The 17,912-nt window shown below is 46.7% G+C and overlaps 1 protein-coding gene across 22 annotated transcripts in view; it reads left to right on the top strand.

Moving 5' to 3' along the window:
- The window catches only part of LOC118936585 (transcription factor COE3-like), a 92,838-nt gene that overhangs the window by 26,329 nt on the left and 48,597 nt on the right, over positions 1-17,912 (top strand). For 14 of the 22 annotated variants that reach the window (XR_005039139.1, XR_005039138.1, XM_036959975.1 and 11 more), the window contains exons 3-4: positions 1,448-1,581; positions 2,454-2,580. Coding sequence is in view for 20 of the 22 variants with exons in the window: in XM_036959975.1 (XP_036815870.1) it covers positions 1,448-1,581; positions 2,454-2,580 (261 nt within the window). In the remaining 2 variants the exon portion in view is untranslated. The remainder of the gene's footprint in view (positions 1-1,447; positions 1,582-2,453; positions 2,581-17,912) is intronic. The other 8 variants (XM_036959977.1, XM_036959966.1, XM_036959968.1 and 5 more) reach the window with 1 other exon arrangement.

Genomic DNA, 17,912 nt, shown 5'->3' on the forward strand with positions numbered 1-17,912 from the left:
CCTGACCAAACGACTGAACAGTAGTCAAGGTGCGACAAGGTCCCCCCCCCCCCCTTGTTACAACACAACTGATTGGCTGAAACACATTAAGAAGGAAAGAAATTCCACAAATTAACTTTTAAGAAGGCACACCTGTTAATTGCAATGCATTCCAGGTGACTATCTAATAAAGCTGGTTGAGAGAATGCCATGAGTTTGCAAAGCTGTCATCAAGGCAAAGGGTGGCTATTTGAAAAATCTAAAATATACAATATATTTTGATTCGTTTAACACTTTTATTTGGGTTACCACATGATTCCGTATGTGTTCTTTCATAGTTTTGATGTCTTCACAAATATTTCTACAAAGTAGAAAGTCGTAAAAAAATAACGAAAAACCCTTGAATGAGTAGGTGTTGTAAAACATGTGACCTGATAGTGCTACATGTTCCAGAGGCGTATTCGACTCGAACGCTGGAGGCCTGGAGATGCTAAACGTGGTTATGTTAGTTAACGTGACAATAACCGGCTGACAGAAATGTCATAACCGCCACAGCCCTAGTAACAGCCCCTAGTAACAGCCCAAGTAACAGCCCCTAGTAACAGCCCCTAGTAACAGCCCCTAGTAACAGCCCTAGTAACAGTCCCTAGTAACAGCCCCTAGTAACAGCCCTAGTAACAGCCCTAGTAACAGTCCCTAGTAACAGCCCTAGTAACAGCCCTAGTAACAGCCCCTAGTAACAGCCCTAGTAACAGCCCCTAGTAACAGCCCTAGTAACAGACATATTTTCCCTGACCACCACAGCCCTAGTAACAGCCCTAGTAACAGCCCCTAGTAACAGCCCTAGTAACAGTCCCTAGTAACAGCCCCTAGTAACAGCCCTTAGTAACAGTCCCTAGTAACAGCCCCTAGTAACAGCCCTAGTAACAGCCCCTAGTAACAGCCCTAGTAACAGCCCCTAGTAACAGACATATTTTCCCTGACCACCACAGCCCTAGTAACAGCCCTAGTAACAGACATATTTTCCCTGACACACCGTTTGCTACACAAAGCCATTTTTCCCCCTCTGGATTTCTGTAGCTAGAACAAACCAATAGTTTTTGTCTGCCTTTTTGCCTTGTAAAACCAGTCAATTAGTTTTGTCTTTTTTTATTATTATTATTGTTTACCTTTATTTAACTAGACAATTCTTATTTTCAATGACAGCCTAGTGGGTTAACTGCCTGTTCAGGGGCAGAACGACAGATTTGTACCTTTGTACCAGCTCAGGGATTTGAACTTGCAACCTTCCGGTTATTAGTCCAACGCTCTAACCACTAGGCTACCACATGAGTACCGCTGCTCGGTCTTACGTAGGGAATCTGGCTCTTCAGTGCCCGGTGTTCTGTTTTAATATTCAAGCTAGTTGGTTAGTGGTCTAGCGGATGGGAAGGTCCTAAATTCTCTCTGTTGTTCTGTCTGTTACAAGCAGCTACCCCCTGCATCAAAGCCATCAGCCCTAGTGAAGGATGGACCACGGGAGGAGCCACAGTCATCATCATAGGAGATAACTTCTTTGACGGTCTCCAAGTCGTGTTCGGGACGATGCTTGTGTGGAGTGAGGTAAGAAGCCTTTGACATGGGTCTTTATGTCCAGACTCGGTGTTCTCATGTATACGTCACGATCACTGTTGTGTTTCAGAGCAATTAGCATAGAAAAAAACCAACATAGATTTGAATTGTGTGTGTGGGGGGGGGGGGGGGGGGGGGGGGGAGGATAAATGTTAGCATGTACCACACAGCAGTTTGTGTTAATGGAATCTGACACTTTACACAGCTTTTTATTATACTGTTTGCACCCTGTATAGCTGATCAAGCAGTCTGAAGCAGGCGAGCTAATAGCAGTCTGAAGCACGCAAGCTAATGCTGTTTTAGCTCCCCATTACTATCAGCTTTGCTGCTGTGAAGTGATGACAGGAGTAGATCAGAAGCTAGACAAACAGGAGCAGGAACAGGAACAGGAAGAGCATGGAAAACAGGCGCAAAAAACAATGGAACAATTAAGGGGGTCTGAGATATAACAGGAGTGAATTAACACTGTGAGGGAGGGGGACATATGAAGGCATTTTTGATGTGAACCACGGCCCTCTGGCCCTTCCTGTGAGAACAACCCCAAACCCCAAAACCCAGCGCCCAGAACATTTACTGACTAAAGAAAAAAACCAAGAGACAACCCAGAAAACCTAAAGCTGAGACGTTCCTTCAGGGCAGTGTGTGTGTGTGTGTGTGTGTGTGTGTGTGTGTGTGTGTGTGTGTGCAGCCTTGATACCCCAGCTAGATGACAGGCTAATTTAGACTCATTGCTGTAATTGACTGGAGCTGGCAAGCGTCACTCCACCAGCCGGAGTAGAGCCCCGCAGTCAGACAGGCATCACCCAGCACTTCACGCTGTTCACTCACCACTTCTGTTTGGTTCACCCATTGATTCCCTACAGCTGATTACACCCCACGCCATCAGAGTGCAGACCCCACCCAGGCACATCCCAGGAGTCGTGGAAGTCACCCTCTCCTACAAGTCCAAGCAGTTCTGCAAAGGAGCTCCTGGACGATTTGTCTACACTGGTAAGACCACTACACCGGCTACTACTGTGTCTTGTTGCTCCTTCTATGAACCCTCACCCCCTCTCTCTGTCTCTCTGTCTCTCTGTCTCTTTGTCTCTTTGTCTCTCTGTCTCTCTGTCTCTCTCTCTCTCTCTCTCTCTCTCTCTCTCTCTCTGTCTGTCTCTGTCTCTCTGTCTCTCTCTCTCTCTCTGTCTCTCTGTCTCTCTGTCTCTTTGTCTCTCTCTGTCTCTTTGTCTCTCTGTCTCTCTGTCTCTCTGTCTCTCTGTCTCTCTTTCTCTCTGTCTCTGTCTCTGTCTCTCTCTGTCTCTCTCTGTCTCTCTCTGTCTCTCTGTCTCTCTGTCTCTGTCTCTCTGTCTCTTTGTCTCTTTATCTCTCTGTCTCTCTCTGTCTCTTTATCTCTCTGTCTCTGTCTCTGTCTCTCTGTCTCTCTCTGTCTCTCTGTCTCTCTGTCTCTGTCTCTCTGTCTCTTTGTCTCTTTATCTCTCTGTCTCTCTCTGTCTCTTTATCTCTCTGTCTCTCTGTCTCTGTCTCTCTGTCTCTCTCTGTCTCTGTCTCTCTCTGTCTCTTTGTCTCTTTATCTCTCTGTCTCTCTCTGTCTCTTTATCTCTCTGTCTCTCTGTCTCTGTCTCTCTGTCTCTCTCTGTCTCTGTCTCTCTGTCTCTCTCTCTCTCTCTGTCTCTTTGTTATCTTTTTGTTTTCTCATGATTTTGTTGGGTCTAATTGTGCTGCTGTCCTGGGGCTCTGTGGGGGGGGGGGGGGCAGAGCCCCAGGACCAGCTTGCTTAGGGGACTCTTCTCCAGGCTCATCTCTCTGTAGGTGATGGCTTTGTTATGGAAGGTTTGGGAATCGCTTCCTTTTAGGTGGTTGTAGAATTTAACGGCTCTTTTCTGGATTTTGATCATTTGCGGGTATCGGCCTAATTCTGTTCTGCATGCATTATTTGGTGTTTTACGTTGAAACTTTGGTCTTACTGAGATTTACTGTCAGGGCCCAGGTCTGGCAGAATCTGTGCAGAAGATCTAGGTGCTGCTGTAGGCCCTCCTTGGTTGGTGACAACTCTCTCTCTCTCACTTTCTCTGCTGTAATCCTATCCCTGTCCCATCTAGGGAGGCAGCTGCCAAGCCCTGTTAATCTCAAACCATCACAACACCTCACATGACTCATCTCATGTCTCAATGTGGCCATGCTTTTTCCGAAGACGGAAAATAAAAAAAAACTGTGCAGAGAGACACATGTTGCAATGCAGAGGTAGTGTGTGTGTGTGTGTTTTGGGGAGTGTGTGTGTGTGGGTTTTGGGGAGTGTGTGTGTGTGGGTTTTGGGGAGTGTGTGTGTGTGTGTTTTGGGGAGTGTGTGTGTGTGGGTTTTGGGGAGTGTGTGTGTGTGTGTTTTGGGGAGTGTGTGTGTGTGGGTTTTGGGGAGTGTGTGTGTGTATATGTACACGTGCGTGCCTTCATGTGTGTGTGTATGTGTGTGTGTGTGTGTGCTTTCAGTCCTGGCTACGTGTGTGGGCTTGTGTTTATGTGTGGTGTGATAGTGTTTAGTAGTAGGGGTCACAATCTGGAACTGTCTGGGAGCCAGAGGCTGGTGAAGGGTAATCTATGGTCTGTAGCAGTTAGGGAATGTGTGTGTATGTGTGTGTGTGTATGTGTGTGTGTGTGTGTGCGTGCGTGCGTGCGTGCGTGCGTGTGTGTGTGTGTGCGTGCGTGCGCGTGTGTGTGCGCGTGTGTGTGTGTGTGTGTGTGTTTTCGGGACACAGAAGTGGAGGAGTAGAGTGATGAGGGACAATAGGTCAACGTCTGTCTGACCTGGAAGCTTCTGTCTGATCCCAAATTGACGAGGACGAGGAGATAATCACCAGGAATTACTCTCACTCCTTGAAACCTGATCCAGGACCAGCTAGGGCTCTGGGCTTTGGTTAAAAGTAGTGCACTATATAGGGAATAGGGTGCAAAATGGGCAGCATCCTAACATTTAACCCCCGCTGCAGGAATGGACCAGAGACCAAGAAGACAGCTGGATCAGGAGATAACAGTGTAGTGCTGTGAAGAGAGACATATATACATTAAGACATGAATGGTTCTATTACAGTCATATTATATAGATTAAGACATGAATGGTTCTATTACAGTCATATTATATACATTAAGACAATAATGGTACTATTTCAGTCATATTATATAGATTAAGACATTAATTGTTCTAGTACAGTCATATTATACACATTAAGACATTAATGGTTCTAGTACAGTCATATTATATACATTAAGACATGAATGGTTCTATTACAGTCATATTATATACATTAAGACATGAATGGTTCTATTACAGTCATATTATATACATTAAGACATGAATGGTTCTATTACAGTCATATTATATACATTAAGACAATAATGGTACTATTTCAGTCATATTACATACATTATGACATTAATGGTTCTAGTACAGTCATATTATACACATTAAGACATGAATGGTTCTATTTCAGTTATATAGAGGTCTATACAATATGCTGTTGTAGTTGGAAGTTTACATACACTAAGGTTGGAGTCATTAAAACTCGTTTTTCAACCACTCTACAAATTTCTTGTTAACAAACTATAGTTTTGGCAAGTCGGTTAGGACATCTACATTGTGCATGACACAAGTCATTTTTCCAACAATTGTTTACAGACAGATTATTTCACTTATAATTCACTGTATCACAATTCCAGTGGGTCAGAAGTTTACATACACTAAGTTGACTGTGCCTTTAAACAGCTTGGAAAATTCCAGAAAATGATGTCATGGCTTTAGAAGCTTCTGATAGGCTAATTTAAATATTTTGAGTCAATTGGAGGTGTACCTGTGGATGTATTTCAAGGCCTCTTTGCTTGACATCATGGGAAAATCAAAAGAAATCAGACAAGACCTCAGAAAAAAAAATTGTAGACCTCCACAAGTCTGGTTCATCCTTGGGAGCAATTTCCAAACCCCTGAAGGTATCACGTTTATCTGTACAAACAATAGTACGCAAGTATAAACACCATGGGACCATGCAGCCGTCATACCGCTCAGGAAGGAGACGTGTTCTGTCTCCTAGAGATTAATGTACTTTGGTGCGAAAAGTGCAAATCAATTCCAGAACAACAGCAAAGGACCTTGTGAAGATGCTGGAGGAAACCGGTACAAAAGTATCTATATCCACAGTAAATCAAGTCCTATATTGACATAACCTGAAAGGCCGCTCAGCGAGGAAGAAGCCACTGCTCCAAAACCGCCATAAAAAAGCCAGACTACGGTTTGCAACTGCACACGGGGACAAAGATCGTACTTTTTGGAGAAATGCTCTCTGGTCTGATGAAACAAAAATAGAACTGTTTGGCCATAATGACCATCGTTATGTATGGAGGGAAAAGAGGGAGGCTTGCAAGCTGAAGAACACCATCCCAACCGTGATGCACGGGAGTGGCAGCATCATGCTGTGGGGGTGCTTTGCTGCAGGAGGGACTGGTGCACTTCACAAAATAGATGCCATCATTAGATAGGAAAATGATGTGGATATATTGAAGCAACATCTCATGACATCAGTCAGGAAGTTAAAGCTTGGTCGCAAATGGGTCTTCCAAATCGACAATGACCCCAAGCATACTTCCAAAGGCGGCAGGGTAGCCTAGTGGTTAGAGCGTTGGACGCGTAACCGAAAGGTTGCAAGTTCATATCCCCGAGCTGACAAGGTACAAATCTGTCGTTCTGCCAGGCAGTTAACCCACTGTTCCTAGGCCGTCATTGAAAATAAGAATTTGTTCTTAACTGACTTGCCTGGTTAAATAAAGGTTAAATAAAAAAAATAAAAAAGGTGTGGCAAAATGGCTTAAGGACAACAAAGTCAAGGTATTGGAGTGGCCATCACAAAGCCCTGACCATAATCCTATAAAACATTTGTGGGCAGAACTGAAAAAGCGCATGCCAGCAAGGAGGCCTACAAACCTGACTTAGTTCCACCAGCTCTGTCCGGAGGAATGGGCCACAATTCACCCAACTTATTGTGGGAAGCTTGTGGAAGGCTCCCTGAAATATTGGACCCAAGTCCACAATTTAAAGGCAATGCTACCAAATACTAATTGAGTGCATGTTCTGACCCACTGGTAATGTGATGAAAGTAATAAAAGCTGAAATAAATCATTCTCTCTACAATTATTCTGACATTTCACATTCTTAAAAATAAAGTGGTGATCCTAACTGACCTAAGACAGGAATTTTTACTAGGATTAAATGTCAGTTATTGTGAAAAACTGAGTTTAAATGTACTTGGCTAAGGTGTATGTAAACTTCTGACTTCAACTGTATTAACACATGAGTGGTTCTAGTACAGTCATACTGTATACATTAAGACACAAATGGTGCGAATTCAGACCCATCTAAAAAGGCCCATATTTAGAGCGGGAAGGGAGTGTTAGTCAGACTAGAGGGGACTACAATGGGAACATCACCAGACTAGAGGGGACTACAATGGGAACTCTCATCAGACTAGAGGGGACTACAATGGGAACATCACCAGACTAAAGGGGACTACAATGGGAACATCACCAGACTAAAGGGGACTACAATGGGAACATCACCAGACTAAAGGGGACTACAATGGGAACTCTCATCAGACTAGAGGGGACTACAATGGGAACTATCACCAGACTAGAGGGGACTACAATGGGAACATCACCAGACTAAAGGGGACTACAATGGGAACTATCACCAGACTAGAGGGGACTACAATGGGAACATCATCAGACTAAAGGGGACTACAATGGGAACATCACCAGACTAAAGGGGACTACAATGGGAACATCACCAGACTAAAGGGGACTACAATGGGAACTACCGTCAGACTAAAGGGGACTACAATGGGAACATCACCAGACTAGAGGGGACTACAATGGGAACATCACCAGACTAAAGGGGACTACAATGGGAACTACCGTCAGACTAAAGGGGACTACAATGGGAACATCACCAGACTAGAGGGGACTACAATGGGAACATCACCAGACTAGAGGGGACTACAATGGGAACATCACCAGACTAAAGGGGACTACAATGGGAACATCACCAGACTAAAGGGAACTACAATGGGAACATCACCAGACTAAAGGGAACTACAATGGGAACTCTCACCAGACTAGAGGGAACTACAATGGGAACATCACCAGACTAGAGGGGACTACAATGGGAACTCTCATCAGACTAATGGGGACTACAATGGGAACATCACCAGACTAGAGGGGACTACAATGGGAACTCTCAAAAGACTAAAGGGGACTACAATGGGAACTATCACCAGACTAGAGGGGACTACAATGGGAACATCACCAGACTAGAGGGGACTACAATGGGAACTACAGTCAGACTAAAGGGGACTACAATGGGAACATCACCAGACTAAAGGGGACTACAATGGGAACATCACCAGACTAAAGGGAACTACAATGGGAACATCACCAGACTAAAGGGAACTACAATGGGAACATCACCAGAATAAAGGGAACTACAATGGGAACTCTCACCAGACTAGAGGGGACTACAATGGGAACATCACCAGACTAGAGGGGACTACAATGGGAACATCACCAGAATAAAGGGAACTACAATGGGAACATCACCAGACTAAAGGGGACTACAATGGGAACATCACCAGACTAGAGGGGACTACAATGGGAACTCTCATCAGACTAAAGGGGACTACAATGGGAACATCACCAGACTAAAGGGGACTACAATGGGAACATCACCAGACTAAAGGGGACTACAATGGGAACATCACCAGACTAGAGGTGACTACAATGGGAACATCACCAGACTAAAGGAGACTACAATGGGAACATCACCAGACTAAAGGGGACTACAATGGGAACATCACCAGACTAGAGGGGACTACAATGGGAACATCACCAGACTAAAGGAGACTACAATGGGAACATCACCAGACTAAAGGGGACTACAATGGGAACTATCACCAGACTAAAGGGGACTACAATGGGAACTATCACCAGACTAAAGGGGACTACAATGGGAACTATCACCAGACATAAGGGGACTACAATGGGAACATCACCAGACTAAAGGGGACTACAATGGGAACTATCGTCAGACTGAAGGGAACTACTCTCCTTGTCAATAATTAGACAGCACTACTCTGAGGTGTTTTGAGTAACCCAGTGTTTTTTTGATCCATTCATAGATTTATTTTTAATGCAGTATATTTATTACCTGTTGTTGAAATATGATAATGCTATGCTTTAATTTGCTATTTTGTCTTTGACCAATACTAATGAGGTATATTTTAGTTCTAATTTCTACACTTTAATAGTCATCCCATAAAAGCCTTGGAATTATTAAATTCTTACCTTTTTCTTTCCAGTTTTTTGTAAATCACTATTGATTGGAATCAAATATGAGCACAGTTTTCCATAGTAGTTAACTCTGAAACATCCTTTTTAAAACTTGATGTCTAAAGAGGTCTCTGTAGTTTAAGATGGGAGGAGGGAATGGTATATTTGGATAAATAAATGTATCTAATTGAATGGCTGTCTAGTTATTTAACCAAAACATTGTTTGGAAGAAATAGGTGTTAACATTCCTCCCAGCATGATTCTAGAATCGGAACAGCTCATTTAGTTATTTAGAAGGTTCACATGGAACCCCCCCTCCTCCTTTTAAGTGACACACCCACTCACCAGGAATTGAAAGGAATCATCTCAAATGACGAGGAGTCGACATTGGCTCCCTAGTGAGAGCGTACTGTAGAGGTTCAGTATGGCGTGTTCATGTGGACCACGTTCCCTGTTTGTGAACAGATGTGAGCAGAGCAGGGAAGATGTTCTCGTCTGCTGTAGACCCTGTATTGAAGAGAGAGAGACTTAAAAAGCCATTACTCAACTGTGACTCAATGAGGCCTCATGTTTCTACTAGAAAAGTCCCGGTACGTTACGGGATCAATGAAACTGATCAGCTCACTATATAGTAAAGAGAAGTATCCACCCTCAACCCTCCACGTTCTCTACACTACATGTGGCAGTCACTTAAAAATGGCCCGTTCTTGGCTAGCATCCACCTTCACAACGGCTAGCATCCACCTTCACAATGGCTAGCATCCACCTTCACAAAGCCTAGCATCCACCTTCACAATGGCTAGCATCCACCTTCACAATGGCTAGCATCCACCTTCACAATGGCTAGCACCCACCTTCACAACGGCTAGCATCCACCTTCACAACGGCTAGCATCCACCTTCACAACGGCTAGCATCTACCTTCACAATGGCTAGCATCCACCTTCACAATGGCTAGCATCCACCTTCACAATGGCTAGCATCCACCTTCACAATGGCTAGCATCCACCTTCACAATGGCTAGCACCCACCTTCACAACGGCTAGCATCCACCTTCACAATGGCTAGCATCCACCTTCACAGCGGCTAGCATCTACCTTCACCACGGCTAGCATCCACCTTCACAACGGCTAGCATCTACCTTGACCACAGCTAGCATCCACCTTCACAATGCCTAGCATCCACCTTCACAACGGCTAGCATCCACCTTCACCACGGCTAGCATCCACCTTCACAACGGCTAGCATCCACCTTCACAACGGCTAGCACCCACCTTCACAACGGCTAGCACCCACCTTCACAACGGCTAGCATCCACCTTCACAACGGCACGCATCCACCTTCACAACGGCTAGCATCCACCTTCACAATGCAAACTACACAATTCACCAACCAGCCTTGAAACCAAAGTGTTCTGGCATCACAACACAGAGGTGTTTTACAGGCCTGTGGTGTTCATTGAGATGTGTCTGTAGTGTCAATGGCATCGGTGATGGCCTGCTGGGTTATTAAAGGGAGAGTCGATCATTATTTTCCATCACAGCCAACACAAACGGGCTGTCTCAGAGGTCATCGCTCTTTAAACCAATGACTTCGTCTTCGTATTCGAAGCTGAAAATGTGCCTCCCACACTGCCTCTCTCTCTCTCTCTCTCTCTCTCTCTCTCTCTCTCCCTCTCCCTCTCCCTCTCTCTCTCTCTCTCTCTCTCTCCCTCTCTCTCTCCCTCTCTCTCTCTCTCTCTCCCTCTCTCTCTCTCTCTCCCTCTCCCTCTCCCTCTCTCTCTCTCTCTCTCTCTCTCTCTCTCTCTCTCCCTCTCCCTCTCTCTCCCTCTCTCTCTCTCTCTCTCTCTCTCCCTCTCCCTCTCCCTCTCTCTCCCTCTCTCTCTCTCTCTCTCTCTCTCTGTCTCTCTCTCCCTCCCTCCCTCTCAGTGCCTCGCGGCGTTGCACTGCTGGGTCAAGTGGTGTTGGATTTAAAACGTCAGTTAAATGTTACATGTTGAACGGTGGCAGCAGGGCAGGAATAATGAGGACACACAGAGGAAGTATCCAGAAGGCTGACTCTGAATGGGGGTTGGACACACAGACAAACTGTAAGGGGTGTACGGGTCTAATGGTTTGTGTAACTCTGGTGTTAAAGGGGCCTTTATCTGACGCTTTCCCATTGTGTCGTTCTGTGTGAGCCTTGCTGTTAGTGTAGCCGGGGCCTGAACAACCTTCTACACTAGTACCTCGTCTACTTGTCACCTCGTACGCTGTGCATTTTGTAATGACTTGTACCTCGTACACTAGTACCTCGTCTACTTGTCACCTCGTACGCTGTGCATTTTGTAATGACTTGTACCTCGTACACTAGTACCTCGTCTACTTGTTACCTCGTACGCTGTACATTTGCAACCAGGTACGCTGTACATTTGCAACCAGGTACGCGGTACATTTGCAACCAGGTACGCGGTACATTTGCAACCAGGTACGCGGTACATTTGCAACCAGGTACGCTGTACATTTGCAACCAGGTACGCTGTACTTTTGCAACCAGGTACGCTGTGCATTTGCAACCAGGTACGCTGTACTTTTGCAACCAGGTACGCTGTACATTTGCAACCAGGTACGCTGTACATGTGTAACCAGGTACGCTGTAGATTTGTAACCTCGTACGCTGTACATGTGTAACCAGGTACGCTGTAGATTTGTAACCTTGTATGCTGTACATGTGCAACCAGGTACGCTGTAGATTTGTAATGACTTGTACCTTGTACACTGTACACCTGTTTACCTTGTCCACTATCATGGCTATGTCAGGCTCCAGTCCTGTTCCTACTTCCTCCCCAGTAGAAAATGGTGCAGCTGTTTATCAGTCCTATCTGTTGCTCTTCTCCTCTGTCCTTTGTGTCCTTTGAAGAGCCTCTTGTTCTCGCTGTGTTTTTTGTTGTTGTTGTTGTTGTGCTTTAACCTTGTTTTTGTTCCTTGTTTTACCACCGCGTCTTTTGTTTACCCACAAGGCCGTTTGTGGTGGCAGGCGGGTTCTCTGATACCTGTATCGGTTATCCATTGATCAGGCCCGGCAGCAGGAACAGGCTTGTCAGGAGGATCCCAGAGAAATCAAAGAGCTTCCTTCCATGTTTTGTCTTCCTGCCAACACTCCTGACTGTAATAAGTCATCCGGCGCTGAGCAGACACTTTCTAACAGGAGCTTCCAGGTGGTACGTTTTAGACCCTTCTATTGGACAGAGGAACTTGTTTCTTACTCACTTTGTTGTCCTGTCGGCTTGTTAGTAAGCTGCTCTGGTGAGTTCAGCTAAAAATAAACAAATAAACCAATTGTTATTATTATTCGCCTAAAAAATGTTGGCAGCCACTTTTAATTTTTGTTTATATTACCTTAAATGTGTAGATAAGACAGATATATTCTCTTGTTGTGCGGGAGTGAGAAAGAAAGAAGGAAAGAGAGAGAGAGAGAGAGAGACAAAGAGAGAGAGAGAGAGAGACAGAGAGAGAGAGAGAGAGAGAGATAGAGAGAGAGAGAGACAAGAGAGAGAGACAGAGAGAGAGAGAGAGACAGAGAGAGAGAGAGACAGACAAGAGAGAGAGACAGAGAGAGAGAGAGAGACAGAGAGAGAGAGAGACAGAGAGAGAGAGAGAGAGAGAGAGAGAGAGAGAGATGAATCACAGAGCAGGAGGAGGGAGACTTGTGGTTGAGAGGTAGTAGAGTCTTTATCATGGCTGCTGCCTCCCGAACACCCTTTATAACCCCTGAACTATGACAGGCTTCAGGAATAAACCTCAGCATGGCCTCTAATTGCATCAAAGCTATTGCTTTCTATTTAGGCATGGAGGCACGATCACCGACAGCCTGCATGGCCTTTCTGCCTCGCTGGAGGCCAGGGGAGGGAATAAATTCTGTGCCGACTGGGCTATCAAACCACCAGCACTATCTGTCCTAATCAGTGACACCCATTTACCAGAATTGCTTAAAATGAACTTATATCTCATACAGAAATGGTACATTTTACAGACCGCCGTTCATCACAGGGAAATTGTGGTTGGCGGTAAAACTTTCCTTTACTTATCAATGGGGACGGTGAGACGTGCAGCAAAATGATGAAGAAATAAGAGAAAAAAGATTTGCGAGGGAGAGCTGTCACACATTTATCAGGGAAGGAGGAACATTATTTGTTAATTTCCCAACGCGGCCCCTGACAGAGTGCTTCATCTTGTGGTCCCACGTTGATCACCATGGTCCTTTCTGTTAGGAGGACAAGTCAAGCACATTTATTTATTTATTTATATAAAAAAAATGTTGCAGCTGTTTCTCTCTAACAAGATCCATTTGTCTATCAGCGTACGACAACTCTCTCCATCTCTCCCTTCCTCCACACCTTCCTCTTCCACTCCAGAAGAATTTGACCAACGGCTGGGCTCTGTTGGTCTGATACTCTCTGTGGATTTGGGTTCTTCAGGACAGTAAGAGACTGGGATCTAGCATTGGCCAGAGGAGGGTTGATAAATCACAAAGTTTTCTTGTCAAGGTGAATCTATCGACTTCACTGCATCAAAAAAAAAAACTGAGGAAATGTAGAAGAGAGGAGACAGACATTCATCATCCCAGAAAAGGACAAAGGGGTCATCTCACCGCTTCACTCAATAAAAGAAGACTGGAGATGTGAAGTGTTCCGGGTCTTATCCAGCCTCCCTATTAGTCTTATCCAGGCTCTCTATTGGTCTTATCCAGGCTCCCTATTGGTCTTATCCAGCCTCCCTATTGGTCTTATCCAGGCTCTCTATTGGTCTTATCCAGCCTCCCTATTGGTCTTATCCAGGCTCCCTATTAGTCTTATCCAGGCTCTCTATTGGTCTTATCCAGGCTCCCTATTAGTCTTATCCAGGCTCTCTATTGGTCTTATCCAGGCTCTCTATTGGTCTTATCCAGGCTCTCTATTGGTCTTATCCAGGCTCCCTATTGGTCTTATCCAGGCTCTCTATTGGTCTTATCCAACCTCCCTATTGGTCTTATCCAGCCTCCCTATTGGTCTTATCCAGCCTCCCTATTGGTCTTATCCAGCCTCCCTATTGGTCTTATCCAGCCTCCCTATTGGTCTTATCCAGCCTCCCTATTGGTCTTATCCAGCCTCCCTATTGGTCTTATCCAGCCTCCCTATTGGTCTTATCCAGCCTCTCTATTAGTCTTATCCAGCCTCCCTATTGGTCTTATCCAGCCTCCCTATTGGTCTTATCCAGCCTCCCTGTTGGTCTTATCCAGCCTCCCTGTTGGTCTTATCCAGCCTCTCTATTAGTCTTATCCAGCCTCCCTGTTGGTCTTATCCAGCCTCCCTGTTGGTCTTATCCAGCCTCCCTGTTGGTCTTATCCAGCCTCCCTATTGGTCTTATCCAGCCTCCCTATTGGTCTTATCCATGCTCTCTATTGGACACAGGTCCAGGCCTCTCTATTGGTCTTATCCAGTCTCCCTATTGGTCTTATCCAGCCTCCCTATTGGTCTTATCCAGCCTCCCTATTGGACATATCCAGCCTCCCTATTGGTCTTATCCAGCCTCCCTATTGGTCTTATCCAGCCTCCCTATTGGTCTTATCCAGCCTCCCTATTGGTCTTATCCAGCCTCCCTATTGGTCTTATCCAGCCTCCCTATTGGTCTTATCCAGCCTCTCTATTAGTCTTATCCAGCCTCCCTATTGGTCTTATCCAGCCTCCCTATTGGTCTTATCCAGCCTCCCTGTTGGTCTTATCCAGCCTCCCTGTTGGTCTTATCCAGCCTCTCTATTAGTCTTATCCAGCCTCCCTGATGGTCTTATCCAGCCTCCCTGTTGGTCTTATCCAGCCTCCCTGTTGGTCTTATCCAGCCTCCCTATTGGTCTTATCCAGCCTCCCTATTGGTCTTATCCATCCTCTCTATTGGACACAGGTCCAGGCCTCTCTATTGGTCTTATCCAGTCTCCCTATTGGTCTTATCCAGCCTCCCTATTGGTCTTATCCAGCCTCCCTATTGGACATATCCAGCCTCCCTATTGGTCTTATCCAGCCTCCCTATTGGTCTTATCCAGCCTCCCTATTGGTCTTATCCAGCCTCTCTATTAGTCTTATCCAGCCTCCCTATTGGGGTCTTATCCAGCCTCCCTGTTGGTCTTATCCAGCCTCCCTGTTGGTCTTATCCAGCCTCTCTATTAGTCTTATCCAGCCTCCCTGTTGGTCTTATCCAGCCTCCCTGTGTGTCTTATCCAGCCTCCCTGTTGGTCTTATCCAGCCTCCCTATTGGTCTTATCCAGCCTCCCTATTGGTCTTATCCATCCTCTATATTGGACACAGGTCCAGGCCTCTCTATTGGTCTTATCCAGTCTCCCTATTGGTCTTATCCAGCCTCCCTATTGGTCTTATCCAGCCTCCCTATTGGACATATCCAGCTTCCCTATTGGACTTATCCAGCTTCCCTATTGGACTTATCCAGCCTCCCTATTGGTCTTATCCAGCCTCCCTATTGGACTTATCCAGCTTCCCTATTGGACATATCCAGCTTCCCTATTGGACTTATTCAGCTTCCCTATTGGACTTATCCAGCTTCCCCATTGGACTTATCCAGCTTCCCTATTGGACTTATCCAGCTTCCCTATTGGACTTATCCAGCCTCCCTAGTGGACTTATCCAGCTTCCCTATTGGACACAGTTCCAGACCTCTCTATTGGACACAGGTCCAGGACTCTCTATTGGACGTAGGTCCAGGACTCTCTATTGGACACAGGTCCAGGCCTCTCTATTGGACTTATCCAGGCCTCTATTGGACACAGGTCCAGGACTCTCTATTGGACTTATCCATGACTCTCTATTGGACACAGGTCCAGGACTCCCTATTGGACGTAGGTCCAAAGTAGTACACTATATATTGAATAGTGTATCCAGAAACTCCAGGTCTTTAGCAGCACTGTGGCACCAGAACCAGACTTCCTCTGCCATGTTCATTTAAAATCCATTATCCCCAGGTCTGGGTTTCCCTTCCTGTCTTGTTATAATGTCCATCATACCATTTCCTAAGGATTTATCCTGAAACTCTTTTCTAATTATATTTATTAGCGGAGTCACTCTCTCATTGATATCTAATTGGTCGTTACAGTCTCATCCCAACGCTGCAACTTTGCTACGGGCTTGGGAGAGGCGAAGGTCGAGAGCCTTGCGTCCTCCGAAACGCCACCCTACCAAGCTGCACTGCTTCTTGACACACTGCTCGCTTAACCAATGTGTCGGAGGAAACACCGTAAAGCTGGCGACCGGAGTCAGCCTGCAGGCGCCCGGCCCGCCACAAGGAGTCGCTAGAGCACGACGGGACAAGGAAGTCCCTCCCCTAACCCGGACGACGCTGAGCCAATTGTGCGCTGCCTCATGGGTCTCCCGGTCACGGACGGCTGTGACACAGCCTGAGTTCGAACCTGGGTCTGTAGTGACGCCTCAAGCACTGCAATGCACTTCTGCTCAACTCGGGAGGCCGCTCTCTCTTTTAAAGCTGTGATAACAGGCATCGTTTCTGTTAACTTAGAAATTTTGAAGTAGTAAGATCACAACACATGGTTCCTTACAAACCCTGTTCCCAAACAACAAACCCTGTTCCCAAACAACAAACCCTGTTCCCAAACAACAAACCCTGTTCCCAAACAACAAACCCCGCTCCCAAACAACAAACCCCGCCCCCAAACAACAAAGCCTGTTCCCAAACAACAAACCCTGTTGCCAAACAACAAACCCTGTTCCCAAACAACAAACCCCGCTCCCAAACAACAAACCCCGCTCCCAAACAACAAACCCCGCTCCCAAACAACAAAGCCTGTTGCCAAACAACAAACCCCACTCCCAAACAACAAACCCCGCTCCCAAACAACAAACCCCGCTCCCAAACAACAAACCCTGTTGCCAAACAACAAAGCCTGTTCCCAAACAACAAACCCTGCTCCCAAACAACAAAGGTGAGGTGAGGTGGGAGTAGGGTGGGAGGTGAGGTGAGGTGGGAGTAGAGGGAGGGGTAGGGTGGGAGGTGAGGTGAGGTGGGAGTAGAGGGAGGGGTAGGGTGGGAGGTGAGGTGATGTGGGAGTAGAGGGAGGGGTAGGGTGGGAGGTGAGGTGATGTGGGAGTAGAGGGAGGTGAGGTGAGGTGGGAGTAGAGGGAGGTGAGGTGAGGTGGGAGTAGAGGGAGGGGTAGGGTGGGAGGTGAGGTGATGTGGGAGTAGAGGGAGGGGTAGGGTGGGAGGTGAGGTGAGGTGGGAGTAGAGGGAGGGGTAGGATGGGAGGTGAGGTGAGGTGGGAGTAGAGGGAGGTGAGGTGAGGTGGGAGTAGAGGGAGGGGTAGGGTGGGAGGTGAGGTGAGGTGGGAGTAGAGGGAGGTGAGGTGGGAGTAGAGGGAGGTGAGGTGGGAGTAGAGGGAGGTGAGGTGAGAGTAGAGGGAGGTGAGGTGGGAGTAGAGGGAGGTGATGTGAGAGTAGAGGGAATGAGGTGAGGTGGGAGTAGAGGGAGGTGAGGTGAGGTGGGAGTAGAGGGAGGTGAGGTGGGAGTAGAGGGAGGTGAGGTGAGAGTAGAGGGAGGTGAGGTGAGAGCAGAGGGAGGTGAGGTGGGAGTAGAGGGAGGTGAGGTGGGAGTAGAGGGAGGTGAGGTGGGAGTAGAGGGAGGTGAGGTGGGAGTAGAGGGAGGTGAGTTGAGGTGGGAGTAGAGGGAGGTGAGGTGGGAGTAGAGTGAGATGAGGTGGGAGTAGATGAAGGTGAGGTGGGAGTAGAGGGAGGTGAGGTGGGAGTAGAGGGAGGTGAGGTGGGAGTAGAGGGAGGTGAGCTGAGGTGGGAGTAGAGGGAGATGAGGTGGGAGTAGAGGGAGGTGAGGTGGGAGTAGATGGAGGTGAGGTGGGAGTAGTGGGAGGTGAGGTGGGAGTAGAGGGAGGTGAGGTGGGAGTAGAGGGAGGTGAGGTGGGAGTAGAGGGAGGTGAGGTGAGG

The sequence above is a fragment of the Oncorhynchus mykiss genome, chromosome 23 (assembly GCF_013265735.2).
Source record: "Oncorhynchus mykiss isolate Arlee chromosome 23, USDA_OmykA_1.1, whole genome shotgun sequence".
Classification (NCBI taxonomy): domain Eukaryota; kingdom Metazoa; phylum Chordata; class Actinopteri; order Salmoniformes; family Salmonidae; genus Oncorhynchus; species Oncorhynchus mykiss.